The 16,963-nt window shown below is 46.2% G+C and overlaps 1 protein-coding gene across 2 annotated transcripts in view; it reads right to left on the bottom strand.

The window, feature by feature from the left end:
* Nucleotides 1–60: 60 nt before the first annotated feature.
* CCDC149 (coiled-coil domain containing 149) overlaps nucleotides 61–16,963 on the bottom strand; it is a 99,061-nt gene continuing 82,158 nt past the window's right edge. Inside the window, exons 11-13 of one of the 2 annotated variants that reach the window (XM_033105650.1) lie at nucleotides 16,344–16,376; nucleotides 11,738–11,854; nucleotides 61–2,720 (exon numbers count right to left, since the gene is read on the bottom strand). In XM_033105650.1, the coding sequence (XP_032961541.1) occupies nucleotides 2,287–2,720; nucleotides 11,738–11,854; nucleotides 16,344–16,376 (584 nt within the window). In that variant the 3' untranslated portion in view covers nucleotides 61–2,286. The remainder of the gene's footprint in view (nucleotides 2,721–11,737; nucleotides 11,855–16,343; nucleotides 16,377–16,963) is intronic. The other variant, XM_033105651.1, reaches the window with a different exon arrangement.

Genomic DNA, 16,963 nt, shown 5'->3' with positions numbered 1-16,963 from the left:
TGGTGAAGGAAGGAAGAGAAAGCTGCATACTTTTCACAATGACTCTTAGCACGACAAAAGAAAACCGTAAGTGATTGCTGAAACTGTCTTTAATGTCTGTGGACCAGAAGAATCCTGTTGGGTTGGGATAGCAGAAGTGGGACAATGTCACATACAGGAATGTGACAGAATCAATTTGTTGGCTCCAATGCCATCTAATAACTCAAAACCCTCCCAGGCCGACTGCACACAGTTGAGGTTATGCTCCCTACCACCTCCCTGCCCCCAGGCTCTCTGGCGCTCACGGCAGCTTTCCTGTTCATGATGGAAGAATGCATTGGAGTTTATTATAAGCCCTGCTTGACAGAAGGTGATGAACGGGCCCTAAAGATGTGCACCTGGCCGAGTGTGTGTCAAAACCAGAGCTTCTGAGGGGAGAGAGTTTTCTTTTTATTATTACTGTATTAAATCTGGCTGTGTTTTCCTTTAGTGGCTCTGGCGTCCTATGCAGCAGTGTTGAACATGTGCAGACAGTTAAGGCCTAGTGCAGCAGGAACGTTATTTCTGTGGCTGCTGGGCTGTGCACACTGTGCAGCTGCAGAAGCGGCCTCCCTGGAGGGGAAGTTGAGGGGGTGAACCTGGGAGGGGGCAGAGGCTGGAGCACAGAGGGAGGAAGGAGGCATTGGGGCCGAGTAGGCAGGGGCAGGTGGCACTGGGGCAGGTGGGGCATCAGGACTCGGGCATGCTCTCGTTCCTCCAGTGGGGTTGGCCTCTGGTGAGTGGCAAGAAAGCCGCTGGAGTGTGCCTGTGGGAAAGGACTGGGCCTTCTGGTCTGCACTTCCCCTTCGTTCAGCGGGAGCCAGCGCTCCTACTCGGCTGGCAGAGCGATGCCAGGAGATGCAATGTGGCGGGGAAGGTGAGGGTGAGCTGACCACCTACGTGCATGTTGCACACCTGGGTTCACAAGCCCGGTATAAACAGCCGACGTTGAGGATGAATTTTCAACCCTTCCCACCTTGGGAGCCTCTCTTTCTCCTGCAGGAGAGTCCCTCGAGGGAATGATTCTGGTTCTCAGGGGTGTTCTGAGCATTGGGATCAGGGATCAGGTGTCCTGGGGAAATGAACTGAGCTCAGCTCAAAGCAAGTTCTGTCGTTTGATGAGCCTTCAACTTTCTGTGGTGCCAGAAGCGGCTGAGAAAAGCTAATTTTATTCCCAAGGAAAGAACCAGGTAGGGCTGACCCTCCCTCCTTTCCCACCCTTGAAGCCAGTACTTGGTTCCACAGTCCCCCTTCCCAGGCTGTAACAAAGTTATTTGTGTCTTGTCTTTAAAATCCCTGCTCCTGGCTGCACAGAGGATGCAGCCTTACCATTCCGTTGGGGAAGTGAAGGGTTCAAGGTTTCAGGCGGTATGGAAAATTGGATTGGCCTTAAGCAGCTATATCTTGCCCCAACCCCACAGGGCCATCGAACCTTATATGCAGCACAGGTTGAATGAGAGAAGCAGCATTTCCAGGTTCTGGCCCTCATCTCTGCTCAGAAACAAAAACCAAAACACCCCTGAAGTCCCCTTCCTCCCTTCTTATGCCCCCATCAATCCAGGTCGATTAATCCTCCAGAATTACAGGCTGGAAAACTCAGCTCCAGCAGTCAGCACACAGGTCTCCAACAGGGGCCGTGGATTTCAAACCGGAAGCCCAACCTTCCGAGCCTGCTTAAGCCCCTTTCCACCTGCCAGTCGGTGCCATGACAGACAGTACCACACGCAGGCAGGATGCCAAGAACACCCATGATGGGAGGTCCTAGCAGGCCCTGACATGATGAAGTGGAGCGGTGGGCCCTCTGGACCCATTACGCTCAATTAGACCTTTCTCTCCCGCCGCCTAACCGTTACAAAGACAGAGATCTGATTAAAAATCCCATTCGTTTCAAGCTCTTCCCATAATTTTGATCGACAACATTAAACGCTAATAGAATAACATCTTCTCTCTAATAAAACAAATGCTGACAGAAAGACGGATGCCGAAAACCAGCCATATGGCGGACACAATTCTGTGCCTGGCCATGCTGACAGCAGTGCATCTTCGGCAGAAAGAGATGACACTGAGAAGCTTGAAGGCCCGCATTTAATAAATCAAACTGTGCTGGCATCATCAGAATATTCACAGTTTGCAACGGGATCTGTGTCTTTCTCACTTGCAGACTGAGAGGTGTTTTAGGAGAAAGCGACTTCTGCGAGTGGTTCTGATGGTAGTTCTTTATTGTCCCCAGGGCATTCCGCGTGTCATCATGCCAGGTCCCTTTCCCCTTCATGTTTTCAGAGCGCTTTGTGGGCCTCCACCCTCTGGGGTCTCCTTGCCATTTTCCACGGTGGAAGTTTTGGCTTCTGGCTGGCTGGACTCAAAGGAGTCTTGGCAAGATTTGGGGAGCTCCCCCTTGGAGGCCAGGCCCAGCTGGGCCAGCCCTATCTCGTTCCTCTGCCCCGCCACAGGACTCTCTCTCCCGTCCCCTTCGGGTTCTGCAGCTGCCTGTTCCTCTGTCAGTTTCATTATTTCCCTTCCGAGCCTGTTTACTTCTTCTTCCTCAGAAGGTAACTGGGGTAATGAAGGATGAAAGTGCTTGTGTTGGTTCCCGTGGCTCTGATTTGCTGGGGAGTTGACAGCGGGCCTCCCAGCATCCTCTGGTGCTGTCAACACGTCGGCAGCGGCACAACTTTCATCTCCTCCTTGCTTCTGAACCTCCCCTGGAACAGACAGAGGACAGCATCAACCCTCTGGCTGGAAGTCAGCCCTCACTCCCCTCTCCTCCCAACCTCCTGCCCACTGTCGGGGCCTCTGAGCTGGAAATGTGTTGGGGCCTCCTCCCCCACCCCCCTTGCTGAAGGGGAACACAGGACTCAAGTTCAAAAAGAAAGCCGCAGGTACTTTTGTGATTACTGTGTCCTTAAGGGCGGAAAAGGGAGCACCTGGCCAGGCTCACAATCCACCCTTTCCAGGCCCCTGATTTCCTCCTGCCTCCCTCTCTCTAGCGGTGGCTCCTTGTGTCCATTAAATATTTAAACAGAGGACAAAGGTTTTGTGCTGTCTGTAGATCAGCAAAGACCTGGGGCTGTTTAGAAATGAAAAGAGGTTCTGTTTGCCTTCAGGGTGGAAAACAGAAGCAGCAGTTAGGGAGGAATTTAGTGTCCCCCATTCTCCCCATTCTCATTTTTTTTTTTTAAATAGGGACTTTTAGGGCCCCTCTCTAATCTCTGGGCCCAGGGAATCTGCATTTGATTTCAAGGGGCCCGGGATTTCTTTTTCTTTTCTTTTTAAAAATTTTGTATTGGGGAACAGTGTGTTTCTCCAGGGCCCATCAGCTCCAAGTCGTTGTCCTTCAATCTAGTTGTGGAGGGTGCAACTCAGCTCCAAGTCCAGTTGCCGTTTTCAATCTTTAGTTGCAGGGGGTGCAGTGCACCATCCCAGGTGGGAATCGAACCGGCAACCTGGTTGTTGAGAGCTCGCACTCTAACCCACTGAGCCATCTGGCTGCCCCAGCACCTCATTTTTTTTTGACACAGACTGATGTTTCCTCAATTTCAAATAAAACTATATGCAAAAGCAGGTTTAAGCTCCCTCTGCCCCCAGCTAAATTGGTGTCCCTAACCCCCTAAACTCTATACAATGGAAATTCTCGAGCTGTAACTGGAGGGGGACAGGAGAGAATGCAGACCTGGGAGCCAGTGTTTAGGCCTCCTTTTCCTACTCACTTGCTTTGTAATCAGGGGGACCTGTCCGGCCTCCTTTTCTCAGAAACAAAGTAAGGGGCAGGACTCCCTGATGTCCCCTCCAGACCTAACAAGCAACAGTGAGTGGCTCTGCATGACTGGGAAGCATTTGGTGAGCAGACTTTCAGCACCTGGACATCTGCATTCAATATCAGACTCTGAGGTTCCCAGAGTCAAGATTTTCTTAGCCCTCAGGCCACAGAGTGATGGAATATACGGAAGAGACTCACAGGCTAATTTCAGCCTGGGTGGAGGCCTCCAGGGGTCAGGGACACAGGGAACACTTCCTGTCCCCCCTCCACCATAGAACCAGAGAGAAACCCCACTGCCATGGGGCTTGCAGGTGTGCTTTGCGGCTGAAAGCTGGAACTTGGGGGGGGGAGGGGGTTGAGGGCGAACTGTAGGAAGGTTAGAAAGGAAGTTGACCTATTCTGACCATGCATTTTCCTGCTCAAAACCTTTACTGGAACTTTGTCACTTTTAGGAGAAATTTCAATTCCTTTCACTTAGGTCCTTCACAAGGTCCTACCTGCTCTGCTCCTGCTTTGCTGTGCAGGCTCATTTTCTACGGTTCCCTCACCTGTCCGTGTCCTACAGACCAGTCTACACTGTCTTTCCGTGGGCCTGCACCACTTGATTTCTCCCCTTTCTAAACTGAATCATACCACTTATTAGGTGCTTTTCTGTGCTAGGCTTGGCGCTCAGCATTTTACACGTTTACCTTATTCTAGAAGGTAAGCAGGGGACTCACCTGACTCGTTCACAGTGCTTGGCACATTCTAATTATTCAAGAATGTTTTAAAAAGTAGTTCCTCACTTCTCCATTTTTTTCTGATGGAAGTATAACATACACGGAAGTGCACAAATCCTAAGTCTAGAGCTCAGTGAATTTTCCCAACGTGAACATACCTTGTAACCAGCGGCCAGGACAAGAAATAAAATACTACCACCACTGCCCCTTACAAACATACAGTCTAGGCCCTCAGCCTAGTCCCTTTCCCTAGTCACTTCTCTTCTGCCAGTGGTGACCACTTTCCTACTTTAGACACGAAGGATGAGTTTTGCCTGGTCTTTGAACTTCATATACTGAGATCATACTGTACGTGCTGGTTTGTGTCTGTACTGATTTGTGTTTATGAGGCTGATCCACGTTATTGTGGTTTGAATTAGTTCATTTGAAGGCACCACAATTTTCAAAAAGTATTTAAGTACTGAGCGAAAGCAGGCAATTCACAAAGAAATACAAATGGATGGAAAACACATGAAATGATCCATAACCGTTCAAAATTAAAGAAATCTAAATCGCAATGAGATGCAATTTTTCATCTACTGGACTGGCAAAAATTTAAAAGTTTGATAAAGCTCAGTGTCACTGAGGATGTGAGCAAACAGGTACAATCACGTATGAGTAGAGAACAAAAATTAGCAAAACCCCTTGGAAGGGCATTTGGGCAATATCCATGGCAATCCTAAATGCATTTACCCTTTAACCCAGTAATTCCGTTACGAGGAATACTACCTATGGCTATTAGCCCAAATGTTTCCAGACATGCGTGGCAGATGCTCACTACAACATTGCTTTAAATAGCAGCAACCTGGACAGAATCTCATCTTCCACAGGGGATTCTGTGGAAGGATTCACAGGATATACTTGACGAGCTACAAAATTCTTCCTGCTGGTACACACCAAAAATTGTAGGCTGCCTCCAGGGAGCAGACTGAGGGTCAAGGCAGGAGCAAGGGTAGAGAAAGGCTTTAAATTTAATTTTATATCTTTTTTTTGGGCTTTTTAAATTTTTAAACATGTGCTTGCATTACTAGTTTAACAAAATAAGACACGCAACCTCTCTCTCTCTCTCTCTCTCTCTCTCTCTCTCTCTCTCTCTCTCTCTCTCTCTCTCTCCCTCCCTCCTACGCGTTTTCTCTCTGCCTCTCAGCCATGATGTGAGGATACAGCAAACAGGTAGTCATCTGCAAGCCAGGAAGAGGACCCTCGCCAGACACCAGACATTCATAATCTGTCAGTATCAGCACCTTGATCTTGGACTTCCCAGCCTCCAGAACTGTGAGAAATAAATATTTGTTGTTTAAGCCACTTAATTTATGATATTTTGTTATAGCAGCCTGAGCCAACACACTCACAAATGTTTCTTGCATCTGCTCACTCTTCTTTCCCAGTGCAGACTCTCCCCAATCATGGCTTAGATTTCTAAAGCCTCTCCATGTAAATCACTTAGTAATATTTCCCCAATATGACTTACCATCAATCACCTCAGCCAGTGAACAGGTGAGCATTCAGAAAACAAGTGCAACCACTCCTGGTATTTCATAAACCCAGACCCTGGCAGGTGATAGGTATGTGGTGGCTGTTTATAATTATTATATGAATTTTTGAGGATTATTGATATACTTTAGAAAGACTGCATACTTAAAAGTGCATAAATCTAAGTAGATACAACCTAAAACATCGACATGACCCAAACAGTTGGAATTAAAATGCAGCTTAGAGTTTTTGCAACATGTAAAACTATTATTATACGTGTGATCCACTTTAATATAATGCCTGAAGGTATTTCTTAATAAGAATAGGATATGTTTTGAGCATCTGTTTAGTTAAATAACTGGGTGTGTTTTTTGAGCACTTAGTTACTTAAAATAGTGCTTAAAGTGCTAAGAAACTTAAAAATGGCCAACCCCCGGGAACAACTCTGAGAAACTCTAGAAGAAATGAAATATTAGTGAGATCAGCTGGATGCTAAAACTGAAATGGAACTACTGGATGCTAAAACTGAAATGGAACTACTGAGATGAAGAAGGGTAGTAGACAGAAGGTGCATCTGTGGTAGGTGGCAGGCTGGAATCACTGCGGAAGGAACAGTGGGTCTCAACTCTGCCAGGCAGGCTATGCCCGCTGTCCACACAGCCCATACCTCTCCAGTCCTGACATGCATTTGTTTCTCGCCTTCAACACAAGTCATTTTGTCTCTCTTTATCCTTTTTGATATCCATAGACAAAATCTCCGAGACAGAAGTTCAACCAAATCTACATTATACTTTCCAAAGCCTCTACGTTGTCATGGACAACAATGTATTACTCTCCTGAGAACTCTCTCACCTCAGTAAATATTGTACCTGAAAAGAAGACCATTAGTTATACTCACAATGAAATTCATAATGTATAAATGAGCGAATAAAGCAAGACTTGATTAAAAAAAAAAGAAATAATAACTATTCAGATCTGTTCAGTTAGGATAACGTAATTTCTAATACGTTTCTTTGTTTCTAGTCTCCTGCTCTAATCCTGTTGGGAGAAAGACCTTGCCTAAAGCTTTGCTACTCACAGTGGGTTCCATGGACCAGCAGCGGTGGCACCATTTGGGAGCTTGTTAGACATGCAGGATATTGGGTCCTACCCCAGACCTACTGGTCCAGCGTCTGCATTTTAAATAAGATCCCAGGTGATGTGGGTGCCCATTACAGTTCAAGAAGCGCTGTAAACTTGAAACACAAATCTGACTACGCCCTTCCCCAGCTGTAAAACCTACAAAGGCTGCCACTACCTCAGGAACAAAGCCCACGCTCACAGCCTGACACTGAATGCCTTCAATGACCCGACATCCTTTGACCTTTCTACCTGACATCCTAACTCTTCTCCTAGAATCCTTATACTCCAGCCACACGGAACCTTCATGGCGTCCCAGCCCTGCTCTCTGCACCTTTGCTTAGGTGGTTGATTCTGCCATGACCATCATTCCTTTATGTACCCAGATGACTAACTTCAAGAGTCATCTCTCTACTTCCACCTCCTCCACGAAGCCTATCTGATTAAATCTGCCAGAAGTAATCTCCCCACTGTCCTAATCCCCACAAGGCTGCGTGTGGACCGCCAAGGGCAGTTACTACTTTTTACTTTTTCACCCTTAAATTGTTACGTATTTGAGTTGGCTTATAAAAACCACCTGAAGTATAAAGTCTTACTTGGTTAATTTTTTAACTTTGCCAGTGTTCTATAGGGGAAGCTCAATCAATAGCTTATTAAATGTTCCAACCTATGGACATATACATGACTCATGGATAAATGAACATGTTTGTACATATGTTTAAATACCATGCCTTAATAAATAAAAGCAATCTTGAATTTATGGTATTTGTTTTAGGTTGTATTGAGGCAGTTACTGTGTAAGTTCTTAAAATGGCACTTTCAGTAAAAAGATTTCTAACTCGCACAAACATTTAGCTACATCTGCAGTAGCTCAGAGAAGCCATCGCATAATTTTCATACTAACAGGTGAAAATTTTTCTAGTGCTTGTGTAGGGGACAGGGGAAACACTGAGTCAAAATGAGCAAGTTTCCAGCACAGTGCGAGGAGCTTTGTTCAAAAGGAGTAAACGATGGTCTTTTCTGCAGCTAAAGTTTTCACTGGTGTCAGATGAATAAACTCCTTCTGGAAAATACTCTTATGACATTACTTCTTCCAGGACACTTAATAGTATATTCTGGTTCCTGAAAAATTAATTAACCTTACCAGTAACCACCTAACCCCTAGACCATGTGTAGTGTTCTTATTGTGGGTCAGGTTAATCTCTACCTAATGTACATCTCGTTGAGGGTGTGGTCTAAATTACACTGGGGGCTTTTGGTTGCTGGTGCTTTGTTTGGTGCCATTTCTTTAGGTGACATTCCACTCGTGTCCAAATGTGAATTTTTTTTTTTTTTTTTAATGGCAAGGCTCTGAGATTAGCAGGGAGAACTTTTAAGCTTTTCTTTTTGGGTGTTGGGAGGGCGGAGCAATACTGTTGTCATCGTTATAGGCCCAAACACAGCTATAATAAGGGGATGGACAAGGCTATAATTCTATTGTTTAGTTCTATCAAGGATATGTTTTTCTGAGAAAGGCTAGCTTTTCAAGAGCCTCAGAACCATAAAGATAGAGGGGTCAGGCTCCAGGGTTGGATTATGGGTCAACAGCAGGATTTACTAACACACTCCCCCCTTTTGTTTATCCAAAAGCTATCTAAAATGCTTACCCACGTCATTACTAGGAGACAAAGAGAAATTACTAAAAATGCCACAACTGTTGAGTTATAACTAGGTCCTAGTAACCAGAGGAGCAAAATTCTGGGATTTAACTCTTAAGCAGTGGGAATTTTATTTTCCCTTTGAGAACAGACACATAGCATTGCCATTTCCATAAAAAAAAAAAAGATTTCTGAACTAGCCCAGAGTAGGAAAATATTACTATAAATAATAGTAATTATTCTGTGCTGTTTTAGCAAACACAATTAGTATCATTAATACTTATTATTAAAAACAATACACATATATTAATGATGAGGCAATCGACTGATACAAATGCATTATGACACAAACAGCGTGGAAAGACAAATATTTGCTCTACAACGTGAAGAAACAGGAGCTCTTTGAACAAAAGATTGCTAGTTCTCTAAAAATGTGTTTCCCCCCCTGCCACCCATTGGCCCAAAGGGGACATTTGTCTTCTTTTGTTAACTCGTCTCTGATGGGCTTTGTCCTCCCAAGTGTGAGCTGCTTTCCGTTGGAATTAATCAGAGATGCAGTGGTGATGAGGCCGCCCCAGACTGACAGCAGCGACATAAATGCTTCCTTAGTCCCACCCGTGCTTGGTGAAGGACTGTGTTGGAACAATGGGAGCTAATGATGGTACTTTAGAAGCTATCATTTCGAATCAGGCCATTACTTATGCTGCTCTTGTGAAAATCAAGCCAGGCTCATGCTCCTTTTCAGTTTTGCAGGCCCGGGCCCACTTGGGGGCTCAGCAAGCCCAGAGCAGATAGAGGGCTTTGGATCTCCCTGTGGACACTGGCTGCTGGCGTGGGATAACCACTAGCCAAGACATGTTCCAGACTGCATAGTGGGCCATAGTGTGTTACAGGCCAGCCTTGCAAACAGCCACATGCTGCAGGTTGGGAAGACCCAACCTTGCCTGCTGGCCAGTGTGTGACCCACCCAAGTCAGGGGCTCTCTCCAGGAATTCTCACCGCATGTACTGGGGGAAGCTTTCTGTTGAAATCCCAGACCTGTCCTGCCTTCTATTCTTACCATTCCATATACTACGATGAGTGATTTGCACAGGCTTCAAAACACAGCTGTGCAGATGTGAGTGAGCCTTGCCAAGCCCAGATCAGATTAGCAGACCCACCCATCTGACCCTAAGACACCTGATAAATAATACATAGTTGTCTGCTTTAAGTTCTAAACTTCGAGGTGGTTTGTTACACAATAATAGCTGACTGATTCAGCTGGCTAGTACAGTTTGATAAAGAATCAGTTTTCATGTCAGATATTCATAAGGTTAGAAAGGCAGGCTAGGGCAAGTCTCGGAATTGTGATTTTAACTAGAAGACAGTTGGGAGCCACTTGAGTATTTTGAGCAGGGTACAAACAGGATGGAAAGCAGAGCTCCAGAAGCTTCTTCTTACAGCAGCAGGATGAAGATGGGTGTGAAGTAAGGAGAGTCTGGGAGGCAGGAAAACCAGGATGGAAGTCCTTCCAAGGAGGTAAAGTGAGCTTGAACCAAGTCAGAGGTGGTTGGAATGGAGGTACAAGACAGTCTGAAGAAAGAGTTTGGCTAAAGACCAGATGTGGATGGGGAAGGAAAGCTGATAGTGTTCAATGATAGCGCTAAGGTTTCAAGCCTGGGTAGCTGAGAGGATGACAAAAAAGCAAGGAAGCAGGGAGAGTTGGTGAGGTCATACTTGAGAAGTCCATAAAATATTTAGGTGGGAAAATTTTAGCTTTGGGAAATGTGGGATTGCAACTCTGCAAATGGACTTCGTGGCGGGGGAAATATTTCGAGGATATCTTCATAGAGGTGATGGTGGAAGACATGACTCTGAGCAAGAGAAGAGGGAAAGGTGCAGATGTTCAAGGAAAGAATATTAATACCCACAGGCTGGGTGTATTATTAATAGTTACCTACCACTGTGTAACAAATCACCTCAAAACTTAGCCCCTTAAGACTCAGGAGCCTGGGAGCAGTTTATCTGCGTGGTTCTGGCTAATGCTCTCTCATGAGGTTGTATTCAAAATGTTGACCAGGGCTGCTGTCATCTGAAGGTTTGACTGGGGCTGGAGAATCTGCTTCCAAGATGGTCCCCTCACATGGCTGGTGACTGGAAACGTCAGTTCCATACATGAGTAGCATGTAGGGCTGCTTGAGTAGCCTCATGACATGGCAGCCAGCTTCCTCCAGAGTGAGGGATCCAAGACAGATGCCACATGCCTTTTATGACCTAGCCTTAGAAGTCACATACCATCACCTTTGCTGTATTCTGTAAGTCACACAGACCAACCCTGACACACAAGAGAAGACCACACAAGGGCATGAATACCAGGAAGTGGGGAATCGTTTGGGGCCATTTTGGATGCTGGCAACCACACTGGGGATGGAGGAAGAAGACAAGCCAAACTTAGAAAGATGGGTAGGATAGTTTAGCTGGGGAAATAAGACTGCCACGTGGGAAGATCTGGCTCTCACACTGGCACCCTAAGAGGGCCTTTGATCACTTTCAGAACACTCTGCCCTCCAGAAAGTATGCCTGGTAGAGGGGAAGCATTTTTCTCCATGCAACTGATTCCCAGGCCACTTACCATGTGCCAGGCAATGTGCCAAGATTTCCCTGAGGTTGGCACCATCATTTATCAATAAGGAAACTGAGGCTGAAGTTACTCGCTGAAGTTCTCACAGCCGTTACGACGTGGGGCTGGAAAATGAGCCCAAACTGTTCTGCAACTGAGCCCTCCCTCAACCTCTGAGCCACCGTGCAGGGCACGCAGGGGCCATGGTTCTTGTGCCAGAAGCTCCAAATACAGATGAACCCACGTAAGAACCATGAGGCATGACCCAACAGGGCCACAGAAGCTGTGAGAAGGGGAAGGGACTGCTGTCCAGTGAGCCCCTCCTCTGTGCCAGGCACACGCCAGGCAAAGATGGAGAAATCGAGGTGTGGCTTACCATCCTTGGGGTTTGCTTTGTCCTCAGTGGGCTGCTCAACGAACTTCAGCAGTGGGGAACGCGACCTCTGTATGGTGGGGAGCGTGGGGTCGCTGAAGAGTATGGTGTCCTTGCCCCCTGTCGTGGAGAAGGGGAAATGGACGTGTTAGGCCCTCCATGGAGTTGTGGCTACCTACCCCACACAATGGACTGGCTGTTCAGTCAACAAAGCACGTTTTTCAGTCGGAGGTAACACTGTGAAAGGGAAATGGCCAGCAGGCCCTTTCTGTAGTGGGAGAACAGGAGAGTGAGGTCCAGGCCAGCTGTGTATGACCTGAGAGTCTGCTAAGGACATGGCTGCCCTCCAATGCCACTATTAAGGAGAAGCCTGTATGTCAGCTGACACTCATAGGGGTGAGACAATAACAATAATAACAACAACAGAGTGCCTAGGAGTGCAGGCTTTGGAGACACACCACAGTGTCTGTGTTTTGAACTTGTTAGCTGGGTGACTTCGGGTAAGTCACTTAACCTCTCTGAGCCTCACAGCCCTCATCTGTAACATGAGGACAAATGACAGCACCCACCTCATTGGGTGGTTTTGATGAACTGATCCAGGGAAAGCACTTAGGCCTTTAGTCAGCACTCCATAAATGTCATGTTGCAATTATTGCTTTAGAAGGCAACTTCCGTAGCACTGCCATATATACTATATCTAATTTAATTCAATTTGGTCATTAAGATTGAATAACTCTGTCATAAGTCAGGTAGTATCAGGTCCCCCAAATTATCACAGCTAAGCTTTCCCATAGAGTCCCAGACCAACCACACTCTTTTATCTAACTCCCTAACCGGACTGAGGAAGTTGGAGGCCATGAGGAAATTCCATTACAATCCTAGCTGTAAGGTCATGGCGAGTTATGGAGGTGAGCGGCAGGGAAGCATGGCTTGGGGACTTGAGCCTCATGCACACAGACACACAGACACAAAACACGTGGACGTAAAGGGATGCTGCCACGGCAGTTAGGAAAGCCTAACAGGCAGGACTGGATCCCAAACTTGGTTCCATGAGGCCTTAGGACTCTCCTGGTGGGAATCACTGTGCAAAACCCACAAGCCCCACGGGCCACGACTCAGCCTCTGCTCCAGACTTAGCCATCTGACTCTATGCAAAACTCGTTCTAAAGCCAAGTCACTAAATGTCTCTGGGGCTCAAGGCTGAGGCTCTCGAGTTCTCTGACCTTAGTTTCAGCGTCAACAGAGCACAGAGTGGTATTTGTGTGACGATGTCTGCCCACTGCTTTGGAGAAGCAGGTGAACCTTGGACTCGACCTCAATTTGTTTGTAACACTGTCTTCCCAATGGCCGTATCTTTTTGACTTGATTTCCAAGGCTGTAGTAGAGAGTTTGCACATGTGCTTAATAAATATCTGAGAAATGTCTGAATAGATGGCTGATGCATTCTGGGAATGCTGACGTCTTGCAGGGTAAGGGTGCTTGCGGCTGCCTTGGGCAGACAGAAGATGTTATTTGCAGCCATAGCACTCTGCTTTCTCTGCTATCTGAGGGTCATTCCAGAACAATAGAAATCTGAAAGGAGCTGACACCGAAGTTCTCCACCAGCACACTATCGTCTCCTGTGGAAAAATCTAGAAATCTTCAGGGCTACAGTCCAGAGAGGTTTCCCAAAGACCATCATTGGGATATTGTTAAGAGACTCACACAATGAAATCAACGCCGCCAGGTCTCCCTTCGGTTGCAAAGACTCAATATGGAAACACCTTGAAGGCTTAATGGCTTGGACTTCTTCTGTTTCTCTTCACCAAGGCAATGGTTCCTGTCCTCAAGTCGGGGATAGGACTGCATTTCTTGACCCATTGTCCTCTGGCAAAGAGGCAGGCAGCTCTCTAGCCTTAAGGGGACTCAGTAAGAGACATACTCTGCCCCTCTGCGTCCCAACTAGCCTTCCAAGAAGACCCTCGGCCCTGGTGGCCACAGCATCAGAATTATGGGCAGAGTTGGGAGCTGGCTGAGATCCGCCGCCCTGCCTGTCATGAGGACTTCTCCAGGGCGGAACGTCTGATGCCTCCCTCCGATAATGAGGAGGGCATTATCATTTTACCATGCCTCCTCAAAAACGCTGGGACCAGCAACATCAAACCTCTCCAAGAAGCTGGGCAGCAAGCATGCAGTGAAGGGAAATAGAAGCCACCACTCACCCACGTCCAGTCACAGTGAGGACGGGGGCAAAAATACACACCCCCCGAAATGCCTGCCTGGAGAGATCATTTCCTAATCTCAAGGCAAAACGACAAGAGTTGGTTATTCTTGCAAAATATTTGAAGGATTCAAGGATCTTTCGCAGAAGGCTCCCTGTTCTATTGTTTCTCACTCCGTGCAGATTCCATCTAGATTGACTTACACTGAGCTCTGATCTGAGGGTCTGCTGTTTCATAGTTTCGCTTTGGTTTACAGGACTGGAAGATGAAGAGTGGGGCAAGGGGGCTCCACAACCCAGAGTCAAACCACAACTCATGTGTTACAGAAGGTCACACGGGCCTTTCCATTCAACTGGTGGTGGCTTTCTGGAAGCCCTCCTGACTCCTTATAACAACACTCCTCAGCCCCTTCTTCAAAATGTAGCAAGTACTTTCAACACACACATTTTCCTCCTCAGGCTGGTGCTTAGCGTGGAGAAGAGAGAAAATTAAAATGAAAAGCCCAAAGAGCCAGGCTCTGCTCTTGCCAGAATTTTTTTTTTTTCCCCTGGCTTTCTCTTTAGAGCAGGAGCGCATCCAGGACACCTCCCTTCAGAGCTCCCCAAGCACGATTCTCCCTACAGAAGCCACCAAAGGGCTGGGAGAATGAGGCTGACAGGTAGGGGCTGGAGAAGGTGGAGGGTTATTCCTTCCTGAGGGGTGTGGTCCATCGGCCTGCTCTCTGGCTTCCTTGACAGAGCCCCATAGCTTTTCCACCTCTTTGGCACTGGTTAAACAGTGGGGAAGCTGCTTTGCTAGCCAGATGATTTCTCCATGCAGGCGGGGATATTTGTTAAATGTGTCTGCTTCCCAGCCAGCTCACACGTTTGCCCCAACTCTATCAAACAACATCAAGAACTATGTACTGTGGCAGAGAGGGAGGAGGGATGGAAAAGAGAGTCAAAGAAAAATCATAGCATGCTCCAAGCCCAGCTTTGTAATAATGAGGGGTTGGCTTCTTTACCCCGGCCTTTACCGTCTCAGAAGAGATGGTTTTGGCTTCTGTATTCCTCTTCTCCAATCCAACTGGCTTCACGAACCAGTCCCCAGCTGATCTGATCTACCCCATTTCCCTCTTCCCTGAATTGTGGGACCCCTTTACAAGTGGAGTACTAAAATGAAGATCGGAACACCTGGGTTCTAATACCAGCCTCTGTGGCCTCAGGTATCATTCAACTTCCTGGGCTTCTTTATCTAAAACGAAGGATCAGACTATATCAGGAAATGTTTTCAGAGATATATCAACTCAGACCAGGGGGTCATTTCCTGGAAAGCCATAGTGGAAGACTGTTCTGGGGGCCACGTCTTAGATCATCAGAGAAGAGCGATGTGATTGATTAGCAATGTCTGCCACCGTCGTGGGAAACGGCGTTGTGTAATACACACCAAGTATTTGCCATCCTTGAATGTTTTGCTCTCAACTGTCCCTTCCAAGTCTAGTATTCAATGACACTTCACACACTAACATCTTTATTACTCAACACTTAATTATGTGCCATTTTCTGCTTTCCTCTCACTGCTTGATGCATATTCATCTTGTTTCCCTAATGGCACTGTGGATTCTTGGAGGGGGTAAGGGGCACGTCTAGAATGCCTGGTACAGAACTAAATTCACAAAGCTGATGGTCACAAGGGTATCAACACATCGCTGCACTGACTTACTGGAGGAGACACTGATGCTTTGAAGATGATGGTAAATAAGAAAGCTAGCAGTTCTCTAAAACTACTGAGGCTCGATTCCCTCCAGTTGGCTGAAACACTCAGATTTGGCTTCTACTTAGGGAGAGAAAGAGGAAGAGAAAGAAGAGGAAGGAGGGTAACATGGAAAAAGAAGAGGATGAACAGGAGGAGGAGGAAAAGTGGAAGAGGAGGAAAAGAACATATTGCTTTTTGTTCCGCTATTCAGTAGGTTAAATGGAGCCACAAAACAAGGAGCACACAGAGGTACTGGTCTGATTTACACCAGAAGAAGCCCTTCCCCCTTATTTTCACTGGGTTTGAAGACGACCATAAGATGATGCTTTATTGTAACATCCTGGCACCAGGGGCATGTTATTGTTACATAAACTGTGCCATATCTGGGAAACTACCACTCTTTTCCCTGTCCTCCCACTTTGTGTGTATGTGGAGGCCAGAGATTAGAACAAACATGACGATGGCATAAAATCCACTCAGCCGGTTGCCTCAGAGCTAATTTTACCATTTAATATTTGCTTGGTACTAATTGAATTCTCTATTCCGATTGACTGTTCTAATCAGGAAAGTGCAAGGATACATAGAGAATGCATTTCTATTTATTGCCATGCAGGGATAATATTAATGCACTGTTGATATAAGCCACAAACACAGATATTTCAAATAGAACATACTCCCAAATCCTACTGAAACATTGTAGCTCAGGCCTTCAGGCAGCAAAAGGAAGGAAAAAAAAATTGTTATTGCACAAAGCCATGCTAACCTAGACCAAACAACACCAGAGACAGAAAATTCTCAGCATTCGTTCAGTTATTCAACTTCCAGCTTTTTACGTAAGTTGTAGAAATAAAACATTGTGAAATTTCACTAAGTCATTAGAGAGGGAAAAAAAAAATCAAAACTCCAGTACATGCACAGAAATAGCAATCTGCACAAATAACCAATAAATTTGCCCGACTGTGTTGAAATTCAATGCAATAAAAGAAAGGCCTTCAAAGAAGATAAGGTTTTAACTGCATCAAAAGATTCTTGTTCAAAATGGCTCATTCAAATCCCCAGGATGGCACTCGCCACTAATTAGTTCTGTTAGGTCTTTTGACAACAGGTTCAAGGAATCTCTTCTAAAAATACCAATTTATGAAACACACTTCCAGGCAACCTCAGGCCGCTATTCAGATTTACATTAAGGAAACGTGTTGCTGTCCACGTCCCTATGGCAATTTTCATTTCTCATCCCTTACAGGGAAGCAACTGATAAGAATCAAGGGTAGAATAGACTAATTTGTGCAGAAAG

Source organism: Rhinolophus ferrumequinum, chromosome 5 (genome assembly GCF_004115265.2).
Source record: "Rhinolophus ferrumequinum isolate MPI-CBG mRhiFer1 chromosome 5, mRhiFer1_v1.p, whole genome shotgun sequence".
Taxonomy (NCBI): domain Eukaryota; kingdom Metazoa; phylum Chordata; class Mammalia; order Chiroptera; family Rhinolophidae; genus Rhinolophus; species Rhinolophus ferrumequinum.
This window is presented reverse-complemented; position numbering and strand designations above follow the sequence as displayed.